The sequence below is a fragment of the Penicillium citrinum genome, assembly GCF_028827155.1.
Source record: "Penicillium citrinum strain IBT 23319 chromosome Unknown utg000008l:1.0-2707905.0:1.0-2709502.0, whole genome shotgun sequence".
Classification (NCBI taxonomy): Eukaryota; Fungi; Ascomycota; class Eurotiomycetes; order Eurotiales; family Aspergillaceae; genus Penicillium; species Penicillium citrinum.
The window spans coordinates 2644827-2670000 of NW_026622693.1; the positions used below are offsets into that span (position 1 = coordinate 2644827).

At 44.0% G+C, this 25174-nt stretch overlaps 10 protein-coding genes across 10 annotated transcripts; 6 read left to right on the top strand and 4 right to left on the bottom strand.

Moving 5' to 3' along the window:
* Window positions 1–823: 823 nt before the first annotated feature.
* N7469_009434 (uncharacterized protein) lies at window positions 824–4681 on the top strand (the record flags this gene model as incomplete). Its single annotated transcript, XM_056648352.1, has 6 exons — window positions 824–1651; window positions 1704–2134; window positions 2192–2337; window positions 2395–3398; window positions 3461–3822; window positions 3874–4681. The coding sequence occupies 6 exons, from the start codon at window positions 824–826 to the stop codon at window positions 4679–4681; spliced, it is 3579 nt and encodes a 1192-aa protein (XP_056498117.1).
* Window positions 4682–5091: 410 nt separating this feature from the next.
* Window positions 5092–5325, top strand: N7469_009435 (uncharacterized protein; the record flags this gene model as incomplete). The annotated part of the gene is made up of 1 exon (XM_056648353.1): window positions 5092–5325. One exon carries the CDS (start codon window positions 5092–5094, stop codon window positions 5323–5325), a length of 234 nt encoding a protein of 77 aa, XP_056498118.1.
* Window positions 5326–6353: 1028 nt separating this feature from the next.
* On the top strand, window positions 6354–7482 carry N7469_009436 (putative phosphatidylserine decarboxylase; the record flags this gene model as incomplete). Its single annotated transcript, XM_056648354.1, is given in 3 exon segments — window positions 6354–6591; window positions 6662–7206; window positions 7225–7482. The coding sequence occupies 3 exon segments, from the start codon at window positions 6354–6356 to the stop codon at window positions 7480–7482; spliced, it is 1041 nt and encodes a 346-aa protein (XP_056498119.1).
* Window positions 7483–9324: 1842 nt separating this feature from the next.
* On the top strand, window positions 9325–11674 carry catA (catalase catA; the record flags this gene model as incomplete). The annotated part of the gene is made up of 5 exons (XM_056648355.1): window positions 9325–9558; window positions 9618–9934; window positions 9979–10559; window positions 10602–10930; window positions 10988–11674. 5 exons carry the CDS (start codon window positions 9325–9327, stop codon window positions 11672–11674), a joined length of 2148 nt encoding a protein of 715 aa, XP_056498120.1.
* A 1379-nt stretch (window positions 11675–13053) lies between these two features.
* On the bottom strand, window positions 13054–13772 carry N7469_009438 (uncharacterized protein; the record flags this gene model as incomplete). The annotated part of the gene is made up of 2 exons (XM_056648356.1): window positions 13054–13398; window positions 13452–13772. The coding sequence occupies 2 exons, from the start codon at window positions 13770–13772 to the stop codon at window positions 13054–13056; spliced, it is 666 nt and encodes a 221-aa protein (XP_056498121.1).
* Window positions 13773–14905: 1133 nt separating this feature from the next.
* Window positions 14906–15296, bottom strand: N7469_009439 (hypervirulence associated TUDOR domain-containing protein; the record flags this gene model as incomplete). Its single annotated transcript, XM_056648357.1, has 2 exons — window positions 14906–15011; window positions 15130–15296. 2 exons carry the CDS (start codon window positions 15294–15296, stop codon window positions 14906–14908), a joined length of 273 nt encoding a protein of 90 aa, XP_056498122.1.
* Window positions 15297–16332: 1036 nt separating this feature from the next.
* N7469_009440 (uncharacterized protein) lies at window positions 16333–16711 on the bottom strand (the record flags this gene model as incomplete). The annotated part of the gene is made up of 2 exons (XM_056648358.1): window positions 16333–16592; window positions 16651–16711. 2 exons carry the CDS (start codon window positions 16709–16711, stop codon window positions 16333–16335), a joined length of 321 nt encoding a protein of 106 aa, XP_056498123.1.
* A 1044-nt stretch (window positions 16712–17755) lies between these two features.
* On the top strand, window positions 17756–21255 carry N7469_009441 (zinc finger BED domain-containing protein; the record flags this gene model as incomplete). Its single annotated transcript, XM_056648359.1, has 4 exons — window positions 17756–18058; window positions 18118–18831; window positions 18958–19735; window positions 20696–21255. 4 exons carry the CDS (start codon window positions 17756–17758, stop codon window positions 21253–21255), a joined length of 2355 nt encoding a protein of 784 aa, XP_056498124.1.
* A 1019-nt stretch (window positions 21256–22274) lies between these two features.
* Window positions 22275–23801, top strand: N7469_009442 (uncharacterized protein; the record flags this gene model as incomplete). Its single annotated transcript, XM_056648360.1, has 3 exons — window positions 22275–22301; window positions 22419–23190; window positions 23299–23801. 3 exons carry the CDS (start codon window positions 22275–22277, stop codon window positions 23799–23801), a joined length of 1302 nt encoding a protein of 433 aa, XP_056498125.1.
* A 350-nt stretch (window positions 23802–24151) lies between these two features.
* N7469_009443 (uncharacterized protein) lies at window positions 24152–24708 on the bottom strand (the record flags this gene model as incomplete). Its single annotated transcript, XM_056648361.1, has 3 exons — window positions 24152–24441; window positions 24518–24649; window positions 24705–24708. The coding sequence occupies 3 exons, from the start codon at window positions 24706–24708 to the stop codon at window positions 24152–24154; spliced, it is 426 nt and encodes a 141-aa protein (XP_056498126.1).
* Window positions 24709–25174: the final 466 nt, after the last annotated feature.

Here is a 25174-nt window from a genome sequence, read left to right on the forward strand (position 1 = left end):
GGCGTCTAGCAGAGAGCCAACAAAGCAAGCTGCAGACCGCACCAGCGCCTGAACCTCGTCACCATGTGTTGTGTTTAGATAGCTGGTCATTCCCACTTGGCCCTGCTCATGATTTCTTCTGGTTGGAATGGACTTGCACTCGCCTCCCTAGCCATCCACTCTCTTACCTACATCGTACTTCGTGGTAGGGTCCATGGCTATTCCCCGTGAACGAGGCTGAATTTAGGTGGCTCGACGTATGCCGATTAGGAACATCCTCGGTAAACCACCATATTGATCAGCGATAAAAGAGTACCTTCAGCCCCCTCCGCTGAATCTAGGCTATGGATAAAACAATTCCCTCGCCCTGGCATCTTGTTTCTTTAGCGAGTTGACACACCTTGTACGGCCATGCGACACATCAGGACTGAGTGGCTCTGGGCATACTGACACAGTCCCTTTCCAGAGAGGGTACAACTTAATCTCTTAGCCCCATTCTCCGGAACAGCTTTTCGCGCGAGAGCATACCTTCGTTGCACCTTTTTATACCCATAAACCCGGGACTCAAACAGTGCGAATACGCGCCTCATGGGCTCATCATCAAACCACGATTCGTCTCAGTAGGACTCATTCTTAAGCCCGTATATAGTATCAGACCCTTCGGGCACAGTGGTAACTTACCATATGCATAACTTCGATGGCAAACTTGTACTAACGTCGTTCTTATATAGTTCGTTATCTATTTCATCTACTGCTGGATCCTCATGTCTTAGTCTGACAATCCAATCTCATTTTCCCACAATTTTCCCATCTCCTGTATCTTTAACATTTTCCTTCACCGGGTATGGCATGGAATCCAGATCATCCGGACCCTGCACGCCTGATGGTCCACAGCTCATCTCATCAGCCTTCATCGTCGATTGACGGTGACACATTACGTCCTCGCTCGGAGTCATTTACATCTACTGCACCTACTATTAGCCCGAACCGATCAAGAACTAATTCGGAAGTTGGTCCTTCATGTATTTGCGAAGCAGTCTACGATGATGTGTCTTTGTCAGAAGCACTGACACCCGATCCCCGAAACGAGGCTGACTTCCTCGTCGAGGATAATTGTTTCGCTTTCTCACCCGGTCAGCTGAATAAGATGCAGAACCCCAAGTCTCTTGCTGCCTTTCATGCACTAGGTGGCCTACAAGGATTGGAGCGGGGACTTCGGACAGACCTGAGCGCGGGTCTATCTATCGACGAAGGACGACTGGAAGGCACAGTTAATTTCCAACAAGTCACACCACCATTATATAATAATTGCCTCTCAATAACAAAACCGTCTCTTGGATCAAGCCCTTCGACATCTGTTCCAGGATCTGCTGGAAAAGGCTCACCATTCGAAGACCGTATTCGTGTTTTTAGCCAAAACCGACTGCCAGCTCGGAAATCCACTGGCTTCTTGAAGCTATTCTGGATTGCATACAATGATAAGATTATAATACTTTTGACTATCGCCGCGATAATCTCATTGTCCCTAGGGATCTACGAGAGTATAGATGGAGGGAAAGGGGTAGAATGGGTGGAAGGTGTGGCTATCGTCGTGGCAATTCTCATTGTCACTATTGTTACAGCCGCCAACGACTGGCAAAAAGAAAGGCAATTTGCTAAGCTTAATAGAAAAGTATGTAATGAAATATGTAAATGCTTTCGTTCACTTCGCTAATATTTCACAGAAAGACGATCGCGAGGTGAAGCTAATACGGTCCGGCAAGTCCATGAAGCTATCGATACACAATATCATGGTTGGCGACGTGCTCCATCTAGAGCCAGGCGACTCCATCCCTGCCGACGGTATTATGATCTCAGGACATGGTGTGAAATGCGACGAGTCATCGGCTACTGGTGAATCTGATCAGATGAAGAAGACCGACGGCCACAAGGTCTGGCAGCAAATCGTCGAAGGCTCTGTCACCAAGAAAAGCGACCCTTTCATGATCTCTGGAAGTAATGTCCTCGAAGGTGTCGGCACATACGTAGTCACCAGCGTTGGACGTTACTCTACTTATGGTCGGATCATGCTGTCGCTGCAGACAACTAATGATCCTACGCCGCTTCAAATTAAACTTGGTCGTCTAGCAAACTGGATTGGATATCTGGGCTCGGGGTAGGTTCTCAAGCCAACCTAAAAATACAAAATAGTTTAAATTAAATATTACTCTAGTGCTGCTATCATCTTATTCCTTGTTCTTTTGTTCCGTTACGTGGCTGACCTCCCGAATCATCCCAACGTCAGCTCTGCGGAGAAGGGCAAGGAGTTCGTTGACATCTTGATTGTTGCCGTCACCGTCATCGTTGTGGCTATTCCAGGCAAGTAAAACTCCTCTTTACTCATTTTTATCATTATACTAAATGACTTTGGCAAAGAGGGTCTCCCTCTGGCAGTAACCCTTGCCCTTGCTTTCGCAACTACTCGCATGGTGAAGGAGAATAACCTCGTCCGTGTCTTGCGTGCCTGTGAAACAATGGGAAATGCCACGGTGATTTGCTCTGACAAGACAGGTACCTTGACGCAGAACAAAATGACTGTCGTTGCTGGTACCTGGGGAACTAGCCAGAAATTTGATTTGACAACGGAGCTCAAGACTGACGACTCTGCGAAATCTATGATGGAGTTCTCCAAGGGGTGCTCAGCACCTGCGCGTGATCTTATCATCAAAAGCGTTGCTTTGAATTCAACCGCCTTTGAGGAGGAGCGAGAAGGAAGAAAGCAGTTCATTGGTAGTAAGACTGAAGTTGCTCTTCTTCAAATGGCCAAGGACTATTTTGGTATGGATCTCATTTCTGAGCGTGGATCCGCCGAGATCACCCAACTCATCCCTTTCAACTCTGCGCGCAAGTGTATGGGTGTTGTGTACCGCTATCCTGGCGTTGGATACCGACTCCTTGTTAAGGGTGCATCGGAGCTCATGATAGACGCCTGCAATACACAGATCACAGGCCTTGACACCGGTGACAGGGGTTTGCAAACAAAATTCTTGTCTGAGGGAGAGAGAAGGAGCATTCTGGGAACCATCGATCAGTATGCTCAGGGATCCCTTCGCACAATCGGCATTGTGTACAAGGACTTTACCTCTTGGCCCCCAAAAGAGTCCAAAAGACATGAAGATGATGCTTCTGCGGCAGACTTTGACGATATCTTCCAAGACATGACTTGGGTTGGAGTCGTGGGAATTCAAGACCCTCTTCGTCCCGAAGTTCTCCCAGCGATTCGCAAGTGCCATTCTGCCGGAGTTCATGTAAAGATGGTTACTGGAGACAATGTTGCTACTGCTACTGTTATTGCCTCTTCTTGCGGCATCAAGTCTGAAGATGGGCTGGTCATGGAAGGTCCTAAGTTCCGACGGCTTTCAGATGAGGAGATGGATCGTGTGATGCCCGTCTACAGGTTCTGGCGCGTTCTTCCCCAGAAGACAAGCATATTTTGGTTAAGCACCTGAAGGGTCTTGGAGAGACAGTCGCTGTCACCGGCGATGGCACTAATGACGGCCCTGCTCTTCGTGCTGCGGATGTTGGCTTCTCTATGGGGATTGCTGGTACCGAAGTCGCGAAGGAAGCCAGCTCGATTATCTTGCTGGATGATAATTTCCGTTCTATCGTCACTGCTATTTCTTGGGGACGAGCCGTTAATGACGCTGTTGCCAAATTCTTGCAATTTCAGATTACTGTCAATATCGCGGCCGTGATCTTGACATTCGTCTCCTCTGTCTACAGCAGTTCGAACAGCAGTGTTCTTACTGCTGTGCAACTCCTCTGGGTGAATCTTATCATGGATACTTTCGCTGCACTAGCTTTGTGAGCTTCTAATGTTCGAATTTTGCCTCTACCCTCACTCATTTCATATAGGGCAACTGATGCTCCAACTGAGAAAATTCTCGACCGTAAACCCACTCCTAAGAGTGCCTCGCTGTTCACACTGGCAATGTGGAAAATGATACTCGGTCAATCAGTGTACAAGCTCGCTATAATTTTTACGCTCTACTTTACCGGTGACAATTTGCTCGATGCTCACCTGGACAGTGTCGATATGGGGCATCGCTCAAAACAGCTCTCCACAGTGGTCTTTAATACCTTTGTCTGGATGCAAATCTTCAACGAACTCAACAACCGCCGCCTCGACAACAAATTCAATGTTTTTGAAGGCGTGTTACGCAACTACTGGTTCTTGGGCATCAATGCCGTCATGATAGGTGGCCAAATCATGATTATTTTCATTGGTGGCGCAGCTTTCAGTGTAACCCGGTTGTCGGGTATTCTCTGGGCAATTTGCATTATCTGCTCGCTAGGCTGTTTGCCTTGGGCAATTGTCTTGCGCATGATACCTGACCGACAATTCGGTATTGTGTTCAACACCGTTGTCGATGCAATGGCATTAATTTTGCGGCCCATCGCTAAATGCTTTAAGATTTTTCGTCGTGAACTGAAGAAGCTTTGCCGACCAGTGATGCGCTTTACTCATCGCAAACCCTCTTGCGATGCGAAGAAAGCCAAGGTGGCCGAGCGCTCATTGAGATTGTCGGATATTCCTTCTATAAATGAGATTCATGTTATGGATGAAGGGTCTCCTACTCCGGCTCGACAGGAAAGTCCTGAGCATTCGTGGACGGCATCAGCTATTTCCGTGCCGCCAATTACGGTTACCGCATACCCTTGATCCCTTGATACTCTTGTTTTCTTTTGTCCAATCTTTGCTTTTTTCAATTTATGACATGTAATGGATCATTCAGATACCCAATACCGTTGGGTACATGATCCTCGTTTAAGCAAATAACGATTGTTTCAGCATCTTTTGCTTTGATACATCAAACCAAGAGTTATATATGATCATGTCTGTAATACGTGACAGATTGAGAAGAAACAAGTGCATTCGATGGTCGATACTAAGCTTGGAGAAAGGATGAATAGAGCTAATTGGGCTGAGGAAGATTGGGCCTGGCTGCACGTGATGTGGTGTAGTCCAAAAGGGGAATGCAGTCAGGACAGGAGTATTACACTACTCCTTAGACTGTCAGAGTAAGATGAGTGAGATGAGTGATCGGTTTGGCCTTCTGGCCACTGAATTCAATGATTGGTATGGGTTCTGGTAATCGTTTTGTGACTGCGCCCAGAGGTTTCAAGAAAAAGAATAACGACTATGAGCACGCATTAAATGAAGACCCAAAGACTCTACAAGCCTGGTTTGCGACTGTACAACGCGTGATTGACGAAAACAGAATACAACCGGAGGATATCTACAATTTTGATGAAACAGGTTTCGCAATGGGTCTTATCTTTGCTGAAGGTAGTTACGCGAGCTGAATTCTACGGTCGGAGACGTCTTCTACAGCCAGGGAATCGCGAATGGGTTACTGTGATAGAATCTGTGGAGGAATTGGCCACAGGATTACTTCATGTAAAAATCGTATTATCTAGTTAAATTAATTGGCGTTGTTTAAGATAATCGATTTTGAAAGTTTCTAATGAGGTAGGTGGCCAGGGTAAGCGGGAATTACGTTATATAAGGCGAGGTGTGTCATTGCCGCAAATGGAGGCCTCTGATTAGCCAGAGTTCATAAGCTGCGATACGATACGCGATATTGTAGTGCAAAAGATTTTTCTTCTATACTACGCTGCGTTTATGATATGACATTACAATATTGTAAATCTACGATAGCGTGCGGAGCTCTTTTGGAACCAAAGGTCATGCTCCCGAGATAATCCGTGTAGGAGGATTGGAACAGAAAGTGTCGGGAGCCCTAGTCTTCCGAGTAGTAGGGACTCCAATATTACTATGCTGCGCTGTCAAGGTGACACGGATTTGCAGCTTACTGTACCACAATGACAATGCGATCAGAAAGACGCCTTGTGGCGTGGCTCGCGAGTGTTTGGGGAGGCCTCTCGTAGCACAAGTACGGGATTATGCTCACACTTATGCTCAGTGCTTTATGTGCTGGTTTGTGCTTCCCATATCCTTTCGATAAACGACATGAAACACTATCAGAAATAAGTGTTGTTTCGACTTTGCACGGTACCTCAGCTGCTTATGACGACGATTGAAGTTGGGGACTGCTTATAAGTTGTTTCAGCACCTTCAAGCCAAGGAGAGCCTTAAGCCACGACAAGATGGTTTAAAAGAGATCGGATATAATATATCGCTGCGTTATTACTGTACATATCTTTAATTACGTTGCTCATTTGTTACAAATTGGAATACAGGTAATATTCTCACTGAGCGTATGTTCGACGAGATGATTTCAGCATGACGCAATGTCTAGCACAAAGGCCAAATCATACAAGATACAGAGGGATCTCGATGGAAACCACAGCATTATTGCCATTCGTGAAAAATGTGGTTGTTGAGAAAAGTCCACGCTATCTGCGACGCTGCTCTTTGCTACTTGAAATTGATTGAACGCAGACAGGTGGGTTGGGTTACTTGGGATCGCAAGTCTGGTAATTATATACGTGAACAGCAAACACTCTGGAAAAAGATAAAGCTCTTGTTATTATTCAATCCTTTAACAGAATGGGTTGACCAGACACATGCTCTGCGTCTTTGGACGCACAAGAAAAACATTCAAGCCGGTAAGTATAATCAAAATTTTCGATATTTATCGATCACGCCCCTTGTGAGAATGCTGAGATACCTCCATAGGGCGGAAAGAGGGCAGGCCACAATCTCATGCCCAAATCCAAGCGTTTATTGATTTTTACCATATTGAAATGAACAACTTTGAACCGTCAAGTCCTGAGGGCTATCGTACCTTTGAAGACTTTTTCGTTCGTATGTTTGCTGCAAATGCAAGGCCAATTTTTGCGGCCGAGGATCCCACCAGGGCTACAGTCGTCGCAGATTCACGATTGGTGGTGTATCCAACTTTGGAAAAAACAAGAGCTTTATGGATCAAGGGAAGCCACTTCACAATTCAAAATTTAATCCAGGATTACGAACGCAGTGTTCCATGGCAAAATGGTTCCATCGCCAGTTTTAGGCTCAGCCCGCAAGACTATCATCGATACCACTCCCCGGTTAAGGGACGTGTTAAATGGTATAAGCACATCCCGGGCGATTACCTTCAGGTTGATCCCGTGGCGCTTCATAGTTCCGTTAATATTCTGACTGAGAATGCGAGAAGCTGCGTGTGTATTGAAAGTAGGGCATTTGGCGATGTTCTCTTTGTTGCGATTGGTGCTACAGATGTGGGTACAGTTGAGTAGGTGTCGCTTCCTAAATTCTTGTTTCTTTACTCACGTCAGAAAAGGATACACGAAGAGATTAAAGAAGAAGGACACATCGTCCAAAAGGGAGACGAGCTTGGCCTTTTTCAGTTTGGGGGATCGAGTATCATTGTGGCCTTCGAGCAAGGTCGAATTGATTTTGATGAGGACCTTGACCGTTTCAGTAACCAGGAAGTCATGGTAGATGTCGAGGTTGGAATGAGCCTCGGCAAGGCAGTCCAACATGTTGTATCCTAAGAATTGTGCCCCAAACTTTTGATCTATACCAAATGTCTCTGTAGCTGGAATCTTTTAAAGTGAGCGTATGTTTTGTAATACCTCAAATCGGATGTTGATTTTGTCTGCCGGGGTAATGCCACAAAAGCTGCTTCAGTGATTTATCATCCCTGTTTTTTATCAATAGTACGGCGACAGCTTCTTCTACTATTTTGTGATTGCGTATCTAATAACACACAGTGGAAACTCCAAATGGTATAACTATTGTTGCGCATTTTCTAGACCACAGCTTTCGCGTTTAGCTGTGGCCTGTATCTACTTCATGGCTTGACAGCTTGGAGTTGCATCTGTCTGTTATGGTGCAACACTGTAGTAGATACTTTGACAAGCATTTACGACACTATATATGACTAAGTTCTCCTCTATCCTGTCACGTTTTGTCTGTCCATATAGCCTGGCAGCAGCAATAATACGATCGGGTGTCATTAGTTAGTAGACACGTCAAATTGTTACTCTGCACCTATTTGTTTATATTGTTAGCGCGTATCGTAGAATTTCAAAAGAAATGTTTAGTGTGATGTGATTGTATCCTACCCTGAATTGCCTGTCTCCAAGAGAGTGATTTCTACCTCTACGTAGGAGTCGAGGGCACGCTACCTCAAAACCGCACAAACGGTGTTGTTTAAGTTTCAAGTTTTCATTATGCACTATCTTAACAACTTTTAGCCTCTTTGATCTGCAATGCCTCAGCTTTGACCATGTTGTATCATTTACCTCTTGTAATGCTGTCTCGATCTGCTTATTGGGCAAAGAGAAACAGATACTGTAGGGAAAAATAAGTAGAGATAGTTTACGAGAACTGAGATTTTAAAAGCACGTTTGAGGTTCGATGAAAACGGTCGCACAAATTGCTGCGTCCACGCAATTTCGAATTTACTGGAATGTACTCGGTTGCTCTGCTTTACTACAACGGATTAAGAAGTGAGCTAAAAGGAGGGGATACCGGTATTTTCACCATTTCGTCTTCACATTTTGTTTCAACTCATTCTCGAATGTCGTTAGCTTACCATTCGATGATTTCAGACTTTACCTTCCAATAACGGCGGTAAAAATATTTTGCTTGGGAGAAGCAACATCTAGCTGGACCTTTAGCGCAGCACTATCGTAAGGTAACTCTGGCCCCATTACACTTGGTTCTCCTACTTTCTCGGCAAGCATTGCAAGCCACCTACACACATTTATCGACGCTTTTTTGTCTCACCTCGGAAGCTCCATACGAAGACTTTTTTGCATTTAGACACGATAATTGTTGGTCAATAACTATCATAATTATGAATTAATCTTACCAATGAGCTCAGCTTGAGTATCACGGCAGGAGAACCTAGACAGGCTGTCAGTTCCAACATCGCCCCCACAGCAGTTTCCTAGATACTCGATAATGGAGAGCGTTGCACCGATAGGCTGGTTACGTTTCAACTCTAAATTACAGGCGCGTGCCAAACTGTGGGTCGCAATCATGTTGGTAGCGTTTTTCAGATCCGCTTTCAGAAACGAAGGAGAGAAAAAAACAAGTAACTCATCGCGCACAACAAGTATTGTGCAAGTCGTGTTCCAATAACAACACTACAATATTACCAGTTTACATTTTTAAACAATACAGTCACGTTATTCGTATTAGATCTCTTCGTCCATGATGACAAAAAAGTGACGTAGATGATCGAAGTCGTGTCTCCACGGATAGGCTTTGAAATCGAGCATGCTCTTATACTGTGACTGTAGTTACCTTCAGCTTCGGGGAATGTTTCATAACGCAGCTCTTCACTGCTTTGGTTAACACAGTCATCTAAATACTTTGCCACAAAAATGAATACCGCTATTACTCGCGGGCTGAACAAAGCCCAGCAAGCGACTCAGTCCGTGTCCTCCAAAGACAAAAAGATAGTGGACCTTTCCCGAGACACTGTTGATGTACACACCAACGAACCACAAACAACGGATCATGGTGTTCGTATCGAAAACCCAGATAATTGGCTAAAAGTTGCGAGCGGCTGTGAAACTGGACCGTCTCTTCTGGAGGATCAGATCGCAAGAGAAAAGGTGATTTATATAGGGTTTTTGGTTTAAGGATATCGTTACTGATGTACTCGCCAATTTAGATCCACCGTTTTGACCATGAGCGGATTCCTGAGCGTGTCGTTCATGCGCGCGGAACGGGCGCCTTTGGCAATTTCACTCTCTATGAAAGTGCTGAAGATGTGAGCCATGCCGGAATTCTTACTGACACATCCCGTAATACCCCAGTTTTCCTCCGCTTTTCCACAGTACAAGGAAGCAGAGGTAGTGCGGACACCGTGAGAGATGTAAGAGGCTTCGCGGTCAAATTCTACACGGACGAGGGAAATTGGGATATTGTTGGAAACAACATTCCGGTGTTTTTCATCCAGGATTCCATCAAATTCCCCAACTTCTTTACGTTTGCTTGAGATCGACCTGGTGTGGCCTAATGCTAACATAAAGACAAGTGCACGCCGTGAAGCCGGAACCACACAATGAGGTTCCACAGGCTCAGACTGCACACAATAATTTCTGGGATTTCGTCTATCTTCATCCTGAAGCGACCCATATGTTCATGTGGGCGATGTCTGATCGAGCAATTCCCCGCTCGTATCGTATGATGCAAGGATTTGGCGTCAATACCTATTCCTTGATTAATAAGGAAGGTAAACGCCATTTTGTAAAATTCCACTTCATCCCTAAGCTCGGTGTCCACTCTCTTGTGTGGGACGAAGCTCTGAAACTCGCCGGCCAGGACCCTGACTTCCACCGCAAAGACCTCATGGAAGCTATAGATAACGGTGCATACCCACAATGGGACTTTGCCATCCAGACTATTCCTGAAGAGAAGGAACATGATTTCGATTTCGATATCCTTGATGCAACCAAGGTTTGGCCCGAAGAGCTTGTGCCTCTTCGTCGCATTGGAAAGCTTGAGCTTAATAAGAATGTGGAGGAGTTCTTCCCTCAAACCGAACAAGCTGCATTCTGTACTAGTCATATCGTTCCCGGTATCGATTTCTCAGACGATCCTTTGCTACAGGGTTGAAATTTCTCCTACTTTGATACGCAAATCAGTCGACTAGGAATCAATTGGGAAGAACTGCCTATCAATCGGCCCGTATGCCCAATGATGAACTTCAACCGAGATGGTGCGATGCGCCACAGAATTTGCAAAGGTACCGTCAACTATTGGCCAAACAGATTCGACGCGCAGCCTCCAGCCAAAGCAGAAGAAGGTGGATTCACCTCGTACCCCAAGAAGATATCCGGTATTAAAAAGCGTGCACTCAGCGAAAAGTTCCATGACCATCATTCTCAAGCGCAGATGTTCTATAACTCGATGAGTGAGCATGAGAAGTCACATATACAGAAGGCGTTCACATTCGAGCTCGACCACTGTGATGATCCTGTCGTATACGAACGTCTTGCTGGGACTAGGCTTGCAGAGATAGATTTAGAGCTTGCTTAGAAAGTTGCTGAGCTTGTTGGGGCTCCTATTCCTCAGAAGCAGCTTTTACAGAACCCCGGCCACCGAGCAAAGGGGTTATCGCAAACTGAGTTCGCTCCCGTAAAGCCCACTATTGAGAGTCGTCGGGTCGCTATATTGATTGGTGACGGCTACGACCAGGTCGCTTTTGTCGGTATCAAGATGGCGATTAAGGCGGCCGGAGCATTGCCTTTCGTGATCGGCACCAAGCGATCCCCAATATACGCAAAGGGTCAGTCTCCTGAGAACTCAGACGGCGTTATTGCGGATCATATGTATGATGGACAGCGCTCTACGATGTTTGATGCTACTTTCATCCCAGGCGGGTCCCACGTTACGACATTATCGAAGATCGGCCAGCTTCGCTTCTGGATTGTGGAGAGTTTTGGGCTCTTAAAAGCTCTGGGGGCTACCGGTGAAGCTTGTGGTTTTGTCAAGCAGGTGTTGGGTAAAGAGTTAGACATCAAGGTTGCCAGCCCTACTTCAACAGAGTGCGTCGAATGGTATGGAGTGGTTACGGCTGGCACTACAAAGCCAAACAGTTTTAAGGAGGGTTTTGATATCGCCAAGACAGCAAAGAATTTTGTGGGGCAATTCTTCTATCAAGTTGCGCAGCATCGGAACTATCAACGGGAACTGGATGGACTCAGCTCGGCGTTGGACTGGTAGATGGATACATCCAATGATGCGAACAGAATGATATCTTGCAACTAAATTACCTTATTCCAATCGTACTTTTATTGATATATGAAATTGAGCATTAAAATCGCGTATTATAGGCCACCTTGGCCATGAAATCCTCAGCGGTTCTGGAATTTCGACCCTCAAAATCGGAATGTAATCATCAAGGCTATCCTTCATCTCCTGTGCCATTCAGTATATTAGTCACGCTGCTTCGCATTGAAATTGGAAGGATGTGGAAGTGCATCCTCCCCGTTCAAGAAGAAATTGCTGGCCATCTTCTCTTCATTAACACGAATCAAAGACTGTTGGTCGTTTCAAAAGTACGTGGCTTCCATGATAACTTTTCCGGCGCCTTTCAACTAACACTCATTTTCACAAAGGCATCAGCACGAAACACAGTTGCTTTACACTTTAGTTCAATCGATATTATCTTGACCTACAATTTCCTGCCCAGCAATCTCCAGGGCACGGTCGAATATCACTGGATATAGTTGATCTTGATATTGTACGTGATTGTCGTCGCTTCAATTAGCCATTTTGGCGATGGCTAGCGGGGTGAGATGGAAACCAGGACGACAGAATACGCGGGTATTTGGAGGCTTCTCAAGACACGACTTGAGCTTTGATAATACTGTATGGTTAAACAAACCCCGTACTATAGCCGCACTCTCCACAGGGGCCTGTTCCAGAGAGGACAGTTTTATAATTGTCGGACGCCTACGCAGCTGCAGCTAGATCAAATCACAATACGCTTGGTGAGATCTCAGAACTTTCGCTCTAAATTCTTGGCCAACAAATACTTACTGAACAACGTGGCCGCAGACTGTATCAGTCAGTTGGACTGGACTGCGGCGAACATGGTATTACTGTTCACGCAGACCAACTATAACACTACTAATCCGGAACACGCCCTAGAAACTCTGTGCTGACAAACAATAGCAAGTCTACGTCGAGTATTTACTTAGTTTGTTCGAAGACTTCGCGGCCGACAGGAGTTGGTCGAGCGATATTGATAACGAATGGACAATCGCAGCTCTGTACATAAAAACAGGGTAAAATTGCCGAGTTTAAAAATCATGTTGAGCTTTAGTGATACTTTTACTAGATTAAGAATGAAGTGAAAATTGAGTTGCATTCGCAAAATATGCCAACCAAAAGATGCGTCGGACAGTCGAATGCAGAACGGAAGTGTAATCTGGGTGAATCGATTATTCGCTACTGCTATCTCGAACGCAGAAGAGTTGAAAATCAAAATCGTCATGTGCGTTGAACCATTTTTTCCAATAACCCTTGAGGCCACCCAGATTTGATATACAGGTTGTTAGAAGAAAAAATAAAAACAACCATCGACCAGAGCCAGCACTCTATTTAGTGGATGGATTCGGCATGCCCGAAGTGTGCGGCCACGTCCGGAACAAATCTGCCAGATGATCAATAGGAGCCGTCATAAGTCCAATGACTGTTTCAAATGGAGGTTTGTCAGGAGCGCTGGGATGCGACCGGGAGGGGACAAATATCTTAGTTCTGCCAAAAGATTGAGAAAGTTTCTCGCTCTCTTCTGTTGTCAAACTGGCTTCCAATTTGGGAAGGTCATCACTCTCTTCTTCTTTTATGTGCTGAGAAAGATCTACCATGAGAGTTTTGACAGTAGACTCAAACTGAGGATCGGAAGGCTGCATATTCTGGAAGGCTTTGAGCTGCTCCTTGACCTATAGTCTTATGTTAACTTAAGGAAATATCACAATTAGCGCTCTGTACTTACAGAGAGATGCTCTTGGCGGTCTTTGTCCGCCATTTTCTGGCCATCAGACAATTTCTTTTCAAATTGGGGATACACAACAAGCTCCTCCCCAATGGAATGACGAGCCAACTCCCAGGTAAACTGGTTCTGCCACTGGATTTTCTCTTTGTCTGTAGATGAAGTGAGAATATTGTGATAGAGATTCTCAATCTCCCGGTGATCTTTTTTGATCGTGTCGCTAATACCGGCCGTCATTGCTGTTTTAGATATATTACGCCGCTGGGTTGAAAATCTGAACAGCTTTGAAGGGACTATAGTACTGCGTGAAAACAGTAACGACATTATCTCATATTTCTCTGATGCCGAGTAATCGGAATGGAATTTGGCTCTTTGATATAGAACGTGAACCCCGACGTCATTGTGAGGGTGGCCAACTTCCGAGCCCTAGAGCTACCTGTTAGCCATGTGGTCATGGCAAATAGGTAGCTCTACTGCGCCCAGTGGCGATAGAGCCATTACAAATTCTTGGCCGGTACAAGAATAGAAAACAGCGGTTAGCGGCCACCTATTAGCGAATTACTAAACAAGATGTGCGCATCATCGTAGCATCATGCCGGTTTTGTAGCACCCGCCAATCACATCTTTTTTACCCAACAACTTTCGTCACATCAATGATCCGATAGATGCCTGCATCTGGTGATCGGATTCTCCCAACCCCTCTTAAAGACTCATATTTCTATTTTCGAAGGTATGGGACTATATTTGCCAAACCTGGTCTATCCCTCCTTGTTTCTGGACATTTCCACCCCGGGAAATTCGAAAATGAGAGCCATGGCACATACATCAACCGTATATCGTATCCCTACCAGATCAATATGGCTTTCTTGTAGGAATTGCGTCCTGTTTTTGTTATCGGGTTCGGAGACTCAACCGGCTTGTGATCTCAAATCCTGCAAACCCCTTCTTTGTCTACATTTACTTAGTTTCAAGTAGCTAAAGCAACGTCAATTGGGAGCGCGATTTTCCTCACAGACACAATTTATCAATGAATGGCAATTAACTTTTTGCTCGCCTTAGGACATATATTGCCCTTTCGCCAAATGTTACCTCATGCTGGCATATTCAATCTGGTTCAGCATCGCTGTGAGAATACTATCGATACCATCAATATTTCAGTTCACAATACTTGAACATCCTATTGAAATATACGTACATCACAGTAACACTGCAACAATTATAGCATAGCGCAGCTTAATATATCATTTCGGCTACACTAAATGATACATAAAATGATGGACAGATTTGCTTAGTTGACAACAGTTTGTGAAGCCAATGAAGACGCAGAATTGAAGCGGATTGTAATGTCGACCACGTAGATAATAGGACACCCAATATTGGATTGTAGGTGGGCAATGAAACTAAATGCGACTCTGGGCTTCCAACGCCAAGCAACAAAGCATCGTCGCGGTATACTCTCAAGAGTTTTCACCAAATATTTCCAACGTTTCGGGGTTGTGAGCCACAATCCTACCATCTTTATTTTTAAATAAGACCTTTAATGGCGCTTCATCAGTATCTCCGCTTTATCAATAAGTTCGATAGTTATTAGGCTTACCTTAGGAGGGTGTTTCACAGACTTTTCCGCGGCTCGATCTTCATCTGAAACAATCTCTTTGACCTTGATCCAGAAGCAATGTACTGTAAGTTAAAAAACACTCCTAGAAATTTCGATTCTTGGTTAATCGATAGATCAGTGGAAATCTGACGCACCTTGCCTTCATGAGTTCCTCCGCGTATTCTAGTGAACACATAGTCTTCTTGATGTATCGGATTACCTTGTTTGTCGTAGATATCACCGTGTTCCATGTTGCTGAAGAGGTCGATAAGTTCGTTGATCTCCTCTAATGTATCAGGGCAGAAAGAACGTTCTATCAACTATTATATGAGGGGCACCATCAAAGCTGTCCATAATGCGTCATACTGAACTATATTTCTACTTCAGCTCCTGTTTAGTAATCGCCAGTAAGCTACTTTGCATTGGCTAGAAGAATTGTTATTGAAGCTATTTTGTTGGTCTTTTCGCGACTCTATGACATCAGCAAGACCTAATGTTAAACTTCCCATGATGCAAATGTACACCAGCATGTCGCCTTCATAACGCTTCTTATGCGAAGTATAATCAGTAAGGTTCGAGCCGAATGAAGGCCATGGAAATACTGTTGATGAAAACAAATCCGATACATCAAGGAGACTATGTATTCACTAGAATACGCGGAGGACCTCATGAAGGCAAGTTGTGTCAGATTTCCACTGATCTATCGATTAACCAAAAAAATAAGATGATTCTTTCTGTAATACTCCTGTCCTGACTGCATTCCCTTTTCGGCCCAGGCTGCATCACGTGCTGCCAGGCCTCACCTTCCTCTGCCCAATTAGTTCTATTGTCACGGGATCCCTGACAAAGGATCTGAAGGATGATACGGTGAAGCTATAGAGCTTACCTCTGTCGGTGAAGCTACGGATCTTCACGCTTCAAACCCGATTCGACACCGCTTCTTTCTCGAAGAAGGCACGTGAGGAAAAGGTTGAATGACTTTGCTTGTCTTATCCTGATTGCTTGAAGATTCTTCAAGAATCAGTCTCTTTGTATATCCTACTAAGTGATTGAATTGATCTCCTGTTCTTCTTCTTCCATTATCCCCTCACCTAGTCAACAAGTGCTAGCTTGTACTTTAGTACCGTTACAGTTGCCTGCAAACTGTTATTGTCAAACTTGAAGAAATGTAAATACATGGCCGACGCGATTTGGATACGGTGTAGCTTCGGTGCTATATTGTTCCGTTCCGACGGCATATGGGGTAAAAGGTAAACACGACGACAAGGTTACGTGGTACACGTGACCCTATATCGGGTTCTGACCCGTTACAGTCTGCTCTTCGATATCAAAACAATTGGCGCATAGTAGCAACATAAGATCTTGAATAGTGGTAGCATTCAGAGATCCTCTGCAATAATGACAAATATCGCGTGCTGAGTTAAATAGCCGTTCGACACCTGCACCAGTAGCAGGTACAGCTAAACAATCCCGTGCAATAGCGGATAGCACTGGAAACTGTCTATCGTGAGATTTCCAGAAATTTAGAGGAGACTCTGGCTCAGGGACTGCAGACAAATCAGAGAAATTAGTATTTAAAGTTGAAAAAATAGTTTAGAAACATACCGCCTCGCAGATATTGCTCTAGTTCAGTTAATGAAGAAGATTTGGCAGTAGGCTGCGGCATAACCGCGGTTATGGGTATCAGATTATTTCCATGGCCGCAATTTTTGCGGGTACCCATGGGTACCCGCACTGTAGCCGCACTAGTATAAATTTCGCTTAATTATCAATTTTTGGCCACCTACATAGCAATTATGCAGCTTATGTGAGTTGATCTTTTGTTGTTTGAAAACATGTGTTCCAGTTTTACTAATACAATTCAGTGTTCACGCTATAATTACTGGGTAATTATAAGAAATTATATTGTAATCATGAATTTCAGTCTCTATTTACTTAAATTATCACTTTTTTATAAATTTTACCTGTTATAAAGATATGTAATTTTGAGATTCGTAGTTGTAAGCTAAGCTGGCCTTGAAAATATATATTTTTTATAATGGACTTTGTGAAGAATTTCTGATAACAATCTATAATATATATTCTTAATACTTAATATTAATATCTTGCAAATTTAAAAAATAGTATAAAATACTGAAAAATCAGCGTATTCTAAATACTGATAAATAAATAAATATTTATATATAATTATTTAAAGTGATTCAAATTTAGAGACACTAATTTCTTGATAATATTTATAAGGATATAGACGATATAGCTATAATGCGGCTATAGAATGGGTACCCGCGGGTACCCATGGGTAGCTATCCTATAGCCGCACTTGGCCACCTATCTGACCAATCAGATACTAACTATCACTTTGTAACACATCGATTTCGCGTTGTTCCCAGCCACAAAGGCTACAATTTGGAAAAAAAAATTGCAAGTCTCTGCCTTTCCCCTATTGCTCTGTTTACAATATTCTATGCTAGAATAGTCTATAATGTCTCAATCACATATATCTCTTTACTCTGATTCTCTTATTGATCCTGATCTCTTACTATCAGATAGCTTTCCTGAGATACCAGAACTCCCAAGCAGCCAAGCAACTATCTACTCAAATTCGATTTCCTTTCCTCCGCCGCCTCAACCAGCTTATGCCCCAAAAGGCCTCATACGCGTTGGGTCTATATCACAACGTATCTGGGTTTTATATGAGATTCATCCCGATATGGAGGATTCTCGGAAACAATTTGTTGAGTGGTGGCTTACAACTGGATATGGTAAGCAACAGAAGGGAAACAATATTCACTGGGATGGCAAAAAGACTTCAGATATCTGGCAAAGCTTTGAGCAAGTAGCACATGAGCGAACAGGCCAACCTAAGGTTATGTGTAAGCGTTGTTTTACAACACTTACACATCCAGGTACTAAGCGCTCAGGCACTTCTACACTTCTTCATCATCTCAAGGGAGCAGGGTGTCGGCAACAGAAAGTTGCTAGAAAAGGGATTGATCAAATGATACGAGACTCGGTAAGCATAGTTAGTCAATCAATTTCTTACTAAATCTTACTAATATCACTATTATCTAGCCACGACAGTCTCAAATATATTTCAATACCCACCTCCTTCACCAAAAAATACTGAATTTGATTACCACTGCTCGTCTCCCATTTCGAATTGTTGGCCATCCGGCCTTCCATGAACTCCTTCAAACTGCACGATTTAGCGAATCAAATCTAGAAATACCCTCTGCGCGTACTATCCGACGTCTTCTCGATGCCGATGTGCAGGAAAAGCAGTCAAATGTGCTGAACAGACTCCCAAAGGGAAGTCGGTTATCAATCGCGCTAGATTGCTGGACATCCCCTTTCTCACAGGCATTTATGGCGATAACTGGATATTTTCTTGATCAAGATTGGAATTACTGCGAGGTTCTTCTTGGATTTGAGCCGTTAGAGAGCTCGCATCATGGTGTTCATCTTGGTGAAACTGTGATCCAAATTCTTCAGCAGCATGATATTATGGACAGAGTGCTCTCAGTAACTACTGATAATGCATCAAACAACAACACGATGATGACAGCTATCCAGGAAGTTGGTCAGTCGCTAGCACTTGATGAGGACCAACTGTTCCGCATTCCATGTATCACTCATGTTATACAACTGAGTCTCAGGGAACTACTTGGAAAGCTGAAAGCGAATCCAGTCAATAATGAGATAGAGACTATATGGGGAGATACTCCACAATATCTACAGCAGTCAAATACCCAACACTGTCCAGATATTGTTGGGACTCTTCAAAAGGTAGGTGAAATATCTTCTACCCTGGTTTTCAGCCGAAATATCTCTGACCCTGGTTTTCAGCCGAAATACTATTTATCTTAGCTTTCAGCTGGAATACTAATCTTTATCCTTTTATATCGATGCTAGATCCGAGACCTTGCTGCCTTTATTAATGCTAGTCCACAGCGTCGAAAAGCCTTTCTCGATATCCAAATAATAGAGCCACAACTTGTTCCTATCCAGGATGTCCGTACACGATGGAACTCTACTTTCTTGATGCTGAATCGGGCAAAAAAGCTTCAACCTCATATTGATCGATACTGTACTGCCCATCACCATACACGATTCAAGCTTAGTCAAGAGGAATGGCGACAGGTTGAGTATCTTCTTCTTCTCACTAAGCCATTTTTCGATTTCACAAATGTGTTATCGAAAACCAGAGATGTGACTATTCACCATATATTCAGTATCTATAACAAGCTATTCAATCATCTTGATCTTGCGAAGAAGAAGCTACAACGCAAATCCGCCCCTTGGAAAAAGAAAATGCTATCAGCACTTGAAGCCGCAGATACGAAGCTTAGCAAGTACTATAGAGAGACGGACAGTGAGTCCTATAGCTCAGTATATGCTATTGCAACTATTCTCTGTCCATCAAAGAAACTTCGATACTTCGATAATCCAGACTGGAGAGGTGATGACGAAGATGGGAATAGGATTGACTGGATGCGTTATTACCGGGGGATTCTGCAGTCCAAGTTTGATCGTTATCAACAACGATTTCACAGAGAGAAGCAACCGGCTGATATTGGAAGACTTCCTTATTCAGTAACAGATGAACTTGATGAGCTATGTGATTCACAGACAGCTCTGCAGACTGAGGTTGGTCGTCCAGATGATGAGCTCATTCTATATCTTGGAAAAGGTAAGTGTAATTATTTAATATACTATTTATATACTAATTATAATAACAGGTCTTGTAAAAGGTAATCCTCGGATATTCTGGAAAGATCATGAACAAGAATATCCTGTTCTTGCAACACTTGCACGCGATATTCTGTCTATACCGGCAAGTGGCGCTGGTGTTGAACGGCTGTTCAATTGTGCTCGCGATATATGCCACTATCGTCGGGGACAATTAAAAGAGGATACAATCAAAGATCTAATGATTCACCTTTGTTCAACCAAGTTTGAATGTGAGAATATTGAGCTTGATTTGATTAGAGAGCAACTCTCTGTTGGAGAGGCTGCATTATCTGATCAGGAAGCCAAGCCTATTCCTACACTTGCTGAGCTTGATCCAATTAGTGAGGATGAGGAACAAGAACAGGAAGCAGATGACTCTGATAATTCAGATCATGAATTGCCTAAGCAAATTTTTTCTGCAAGTCAGCCTATAGTACAACGCAAGCGAGTAATCAGTACCACTGAACCTCAGGACAATATTGAGAAATATACACAGGGCCGATCAGGAAGGATTCGGAAGAGGCCAAAATTGCCAGATGGATTTGAGATAGACAGAATATAATGTAAATAGTTCAGGCCTGGGTCGTCAGCTAGATTAAGAGTTTTCCAGATCAAATTTGCAGATCAAAAGAGTTCTATAAAAAAAAGCGACGCTGTACTCTAGGATATCAGTTATATTAATATCTATTAAGAATAAACAGTATCTTTAATCCCTTATTTTTGCTGCTTCTTACATACATTCCCATACTACAAAAATACCAAAAAAACTGCATAATTTATGCAGATTCTTTTACATCATAAGACTTGGCGTGTTTATATTGTTTATACCAGGATGGGTACCCGCGGGTACCCATCGGCCATAGAGTTCATGCCCATGGCCGCCCGCAAGCCTTGCGGCCACAGGATTTTATGCCCATAGCCGCCCGCAAGTGCGGGCGGCCATGGGCGGCCATGGGTACCCGCGGTTATGCCGCAGCCTATGTACGTTTATCTTCACCGCTACTGCCACATGGATCGACTGGCCCTGCGACCAAACAAAGAATCAATGTTTTACCTTGGTTTGCTGCTTTGCAGGATGATGGAAATACACTCGATATTCCTGAAGGAGGTACATTTGAGGATTTAAGCAAAGCCCATCGAGATTTGTCCCCTGCACCAAAAACACCCTCTGGTTTGACCTCTGCAAAACACGGTAAAGGTCCATCGGCATTCCCTGCAGCCTCAAAGCTCCATTTGGACAACCATATTTCGGCTTGTCTTGTGGGTGCAGAGCAGTGGCATGCTCGCCGTGTGGCAAAGGAGTTTGATATCTTATTCGGCCGAGATGAGCAAGCTGCAGGTGATTTCATTACTGTATGGCGGAACAAAGTGCGTGCTCAGTATGTGCAAAAATTTGAGGAGCAGGAGGAGATGGAGCGAGAGCTCTATGGCCCTCAATCATTCTTTTATCGAGTTGAGCATGGGCTTTACAGTCCTTAGATGATGTTGCTTTTTGAGATTGAAATAGAGATGATAAAAGATGGAAGATGAGGATGGATAGTTGTTTTCGCTACGGGATATTTGATATGTGATTTTGTTGACTCTGGATGATTATTAAAATTGCAGCTGAGAAGGAATGAAATTGTTGATAATCAAATTAGCTATCCATATTATGCTATCCATGCCAGGCCATCCGATATATCGATTATTTGTTTATTTATGTAAACTCTATTGACATTGAATACTGTTTGTTCTTTTCTAGTTATATTCTGCTCGGAGCACTTTGTTTTGCAATTACCAATAAAATACCCAAAAATACCGCGAAATTAATGAATTTTATGAAATTTCCATTTCCAGGCATTCTCAGGCACCACTGGGGCATTCGTGCCCGAATCTATTCGGGCAAAAAAGGGTAAGGGTATAGATTTGTGCCCATGCCCTTGGGTTTTGGCGAGGTCTAATAACTACTGCCCGGCTTCCATTTCGGATCACTGAGCATGCTAGTTTCAAAAGTCTTCTTGATTACGCTCGGATTGCAGACTCAAAGCTCAATATTCCCTCTGCCCGGACAATACGACGACTTCTTGATACATCAGTGGAAGTCCAGCAGCGAGAGATACTTAATAAACTCCCACATGGATGCCGAATCTCAATTGCGCTTGATTGTTGGACATCTCCATTTAAACAAGCATTTATGGCAATCACTGGTTATTTCATTGATCAAGGTTGGAACTATCATGAAGTACTACTCGGGTTTGAGCATCTCTATGGATCACACACTGGTAGTAATCTGAGTAGCACTGTTATTCAGATTCTACAACACCACAAAGTCGCTGACCGAGTATTGTCAATAACGACTGATAATGCTACAAACAACAATACCATGATGAATGGTATCCAGGAGACAGTCCAGTCCCTTCTTCAATCTGGTACCTCAATCTTTCGAGTACCCTGCATTGCTCATGTGATTCAGCTCTGTCTCCAAGAGCTCCTTGGAAAGCTAAAGGCCGCACCCGAGAATGATGAAGCCGAATCGGAGTGGTCAAGTAAGCAAAATTTGGATCTCCAGACGAAGTGTTCAACTTGTTCAATCGTAAATACACTTAAAAAGGTTTTTTTAATTCCAGTTCCCTTTTAATGAGTTTAACTAATTACTACTATAGGTCCGAGGGTTTGCAGTATTTATTAATGCAAGCCCACAGCGCCGTGAGACATTCCTAGGGCTACAGAAAAAGGAGCCAAAAATTGTTCCAATTCAAGATGTGCGCACACGCTGGAACTCAACTTTCTTGATGCTTACCCGTGCGCGAAAGCTTCAATCTTGCTTTGATGAGTATTGTACTACAAATCAATATACTCAGTTTAAGCTTAACGATGAGGAATGGCGCCAGGTTGAGTATCTTCTGTTGATCACTAAGCCTTTCTTTGACTTTACCAACGTCTTATCAAAGACTAGGGACTGCACAGTACACCATATCTTCAGCATCTACAACAGACTCTTTACCCACCTTGAAGAGGCTGAGAAGAAGTTACGATGTAAGCGTGTACACTGGAAGAAGAGCATGCTTCGGGCACTTCAGCTAGCACAGAAAAAGCTCTCTAAATATTACAGTGGAACCGATGATAGTGCATATGGTACAACCTGTGCATTGGCAACAATTCTATACCCATCAAAGAAGCTACGGTATTTTGATAATGAGGACTGGAGAGGTGGTGATATTGATTTTATGAAGCAGTATCAAGACGCATTCCGAAATGAGTTTATAACTTACCAGAAACAAGCTGGGAGGGAAGCACACCAACCAGATACCTCAGAGAAGATTGATGATATAGAGGACGAGGAGCTTGCAATGCTTTGCGACTCGCAACAAACCACACTCCCCACTGATGAATTTGATGGCCGGCAAGATGAGGTTACGCGATATCTATCGAAAGGTGAGTCTCTTACTTATTCAATCTGTCTACTATATCTAATAAAAAATTAGGGCTTAGTAAGGGGAAATCCACGTGTTTACTGGAAAGAACATGAGCAGGAATTCCCAGTGCTTGCCAGAATAGCACGAGATATTCTCTCTATTCCTGCCAGTGGAGCAGGAGTAGAGCGTTTATTCAATTGTGCTCGTGATATCTGCCATTATCGCCGTGGGCAGCTGAAACCAGACACAATCAAGGGTCTGATGCTCCATCACTTCTCATCTAAATTTGAGCTGAAACAGACAGAGATTGAGATGACCAAGGAGTATCTCTCATCTGGCGAAGCTGCTATGCTTGACCAAAGCCGTCTATCTCCACCATCACTTGAGTTCATGGAACCGATTAGTGACAATGAAGAGGAAGGATGCCAAGAGGAGTTACAAGAAGAGGATTCCGACAATCATGTAGATGAACCGGCGACCTCTCACTCGTCAAAGAGGCCTGTGGATAGTTTAGATCTAGATGACAGTGTTCTGCTAGAGGAAACTGCATTCGATAGTACACAGACCCGGACAGGAAGGATTCGGAAGAAGCCACGGCTACCAGATGGATTCGAGATGGGCAAGCCATAGTATAACTATATAACGCGCTGAATAAAGCAGTTGAACAGTGAAATAATTTGATGTACTATTGAAAGTAATTTCTGTATCGAGAACATGTAATTAATTCAATAATATAGAACACTGATAGTACAGAATATTACCTTGAAATCTGCATTAGATATGCATGCTAAATCAGATCACGAGACTTGGCATGTTTGTACTGTTTTCGAATCCGCTGGATATCCGCGGATATCCAACTTTTTAAAGCCCAAATCCGCATCCAATCCGCGCGGATAGTTGGATGTCAGAATCGTATCCAAATCCGCAATCTGCGGAGCGGATGTGGAGCGGATTTGGATTTTTGCGGATGCTGCCGCAGCCTACCCAGGTCTAACAAGAACCGCCAAAAGCACATCTCCGTTTACCACTGTTGCGACACAACCACCAAAGGGACCGTGACCGTTTCCACAGGATATGCAAGCGTATCCGGGAGAAGCCACTATTCCAACACGTTGTGCGAAAGCTGCACGCAGTTGTCGAGGTCCCCTGCAATCCTTTGGATCCGAACGCCAATCGGTTGCCCGAAGGAGGTCCATAGCCAGCAGATTGCGATCCAACTCGGTCGAAAAAGTGGAAGCCACAGGATTGTGTGAAGCATCCAAATTCACGTCTGTGGCCAGATGTTAGTATAAGACAACAGAAGAATGTTAGTATAAGACAACAGAAGAAGGGTTGCGGACACTTACATTTAGTCGTTTGACGACTGGCTGAAGACAATGCTGCCGTACGGCGAGCGGGAGTTATCGACCCACGGGAGCTTGTTGCTGACCGTGGAGCCGGAACCTGGCCAGACTGCAGCCGTTTCGGAGTAGAGGGAGCTGGTCGAAAATTGTTAGCGTTGAGATTACCGCAGCAGATTGGATATAAACTTACCCATCTTGAGGAAGATGACAAGCGTTAAGAAAGTGGAAAACCCCTATCCGGAGCGACGCGAAGCCTGACAAGGGATGGTGAGACTTGGTTGAAAGGGACTGCCGAATCGATTAGCGAATGCGAAAGCGCACGGTCGCAGCCAAACTTACCTGACTTGAAGAAACCAGCTAGCAATGACAAAGTGGAAACTTTCGACCAGGACACCGGAAGAAGAAGAAGGAGAATGACGAAGAGAGAAGACCTGCAGGGGGCAAGAAGGGCCTATATATAACCCTAGGCCCTGGAAGCAAACGGGCCCAATTTGGAGCAAAAAGGAAACTTCCGGATAGCGCAATACGGAAGTTCCCAGTGAATGATCTGGCCGGTGGCAAATGGAACTTGCCAGGCGACGCAAACTGATTGTCCTGGATCATTCCGGTTTGCTTACCCCTTTAGGAAATTCTGAAGCTATCCCAACCGGTAACAGCCGG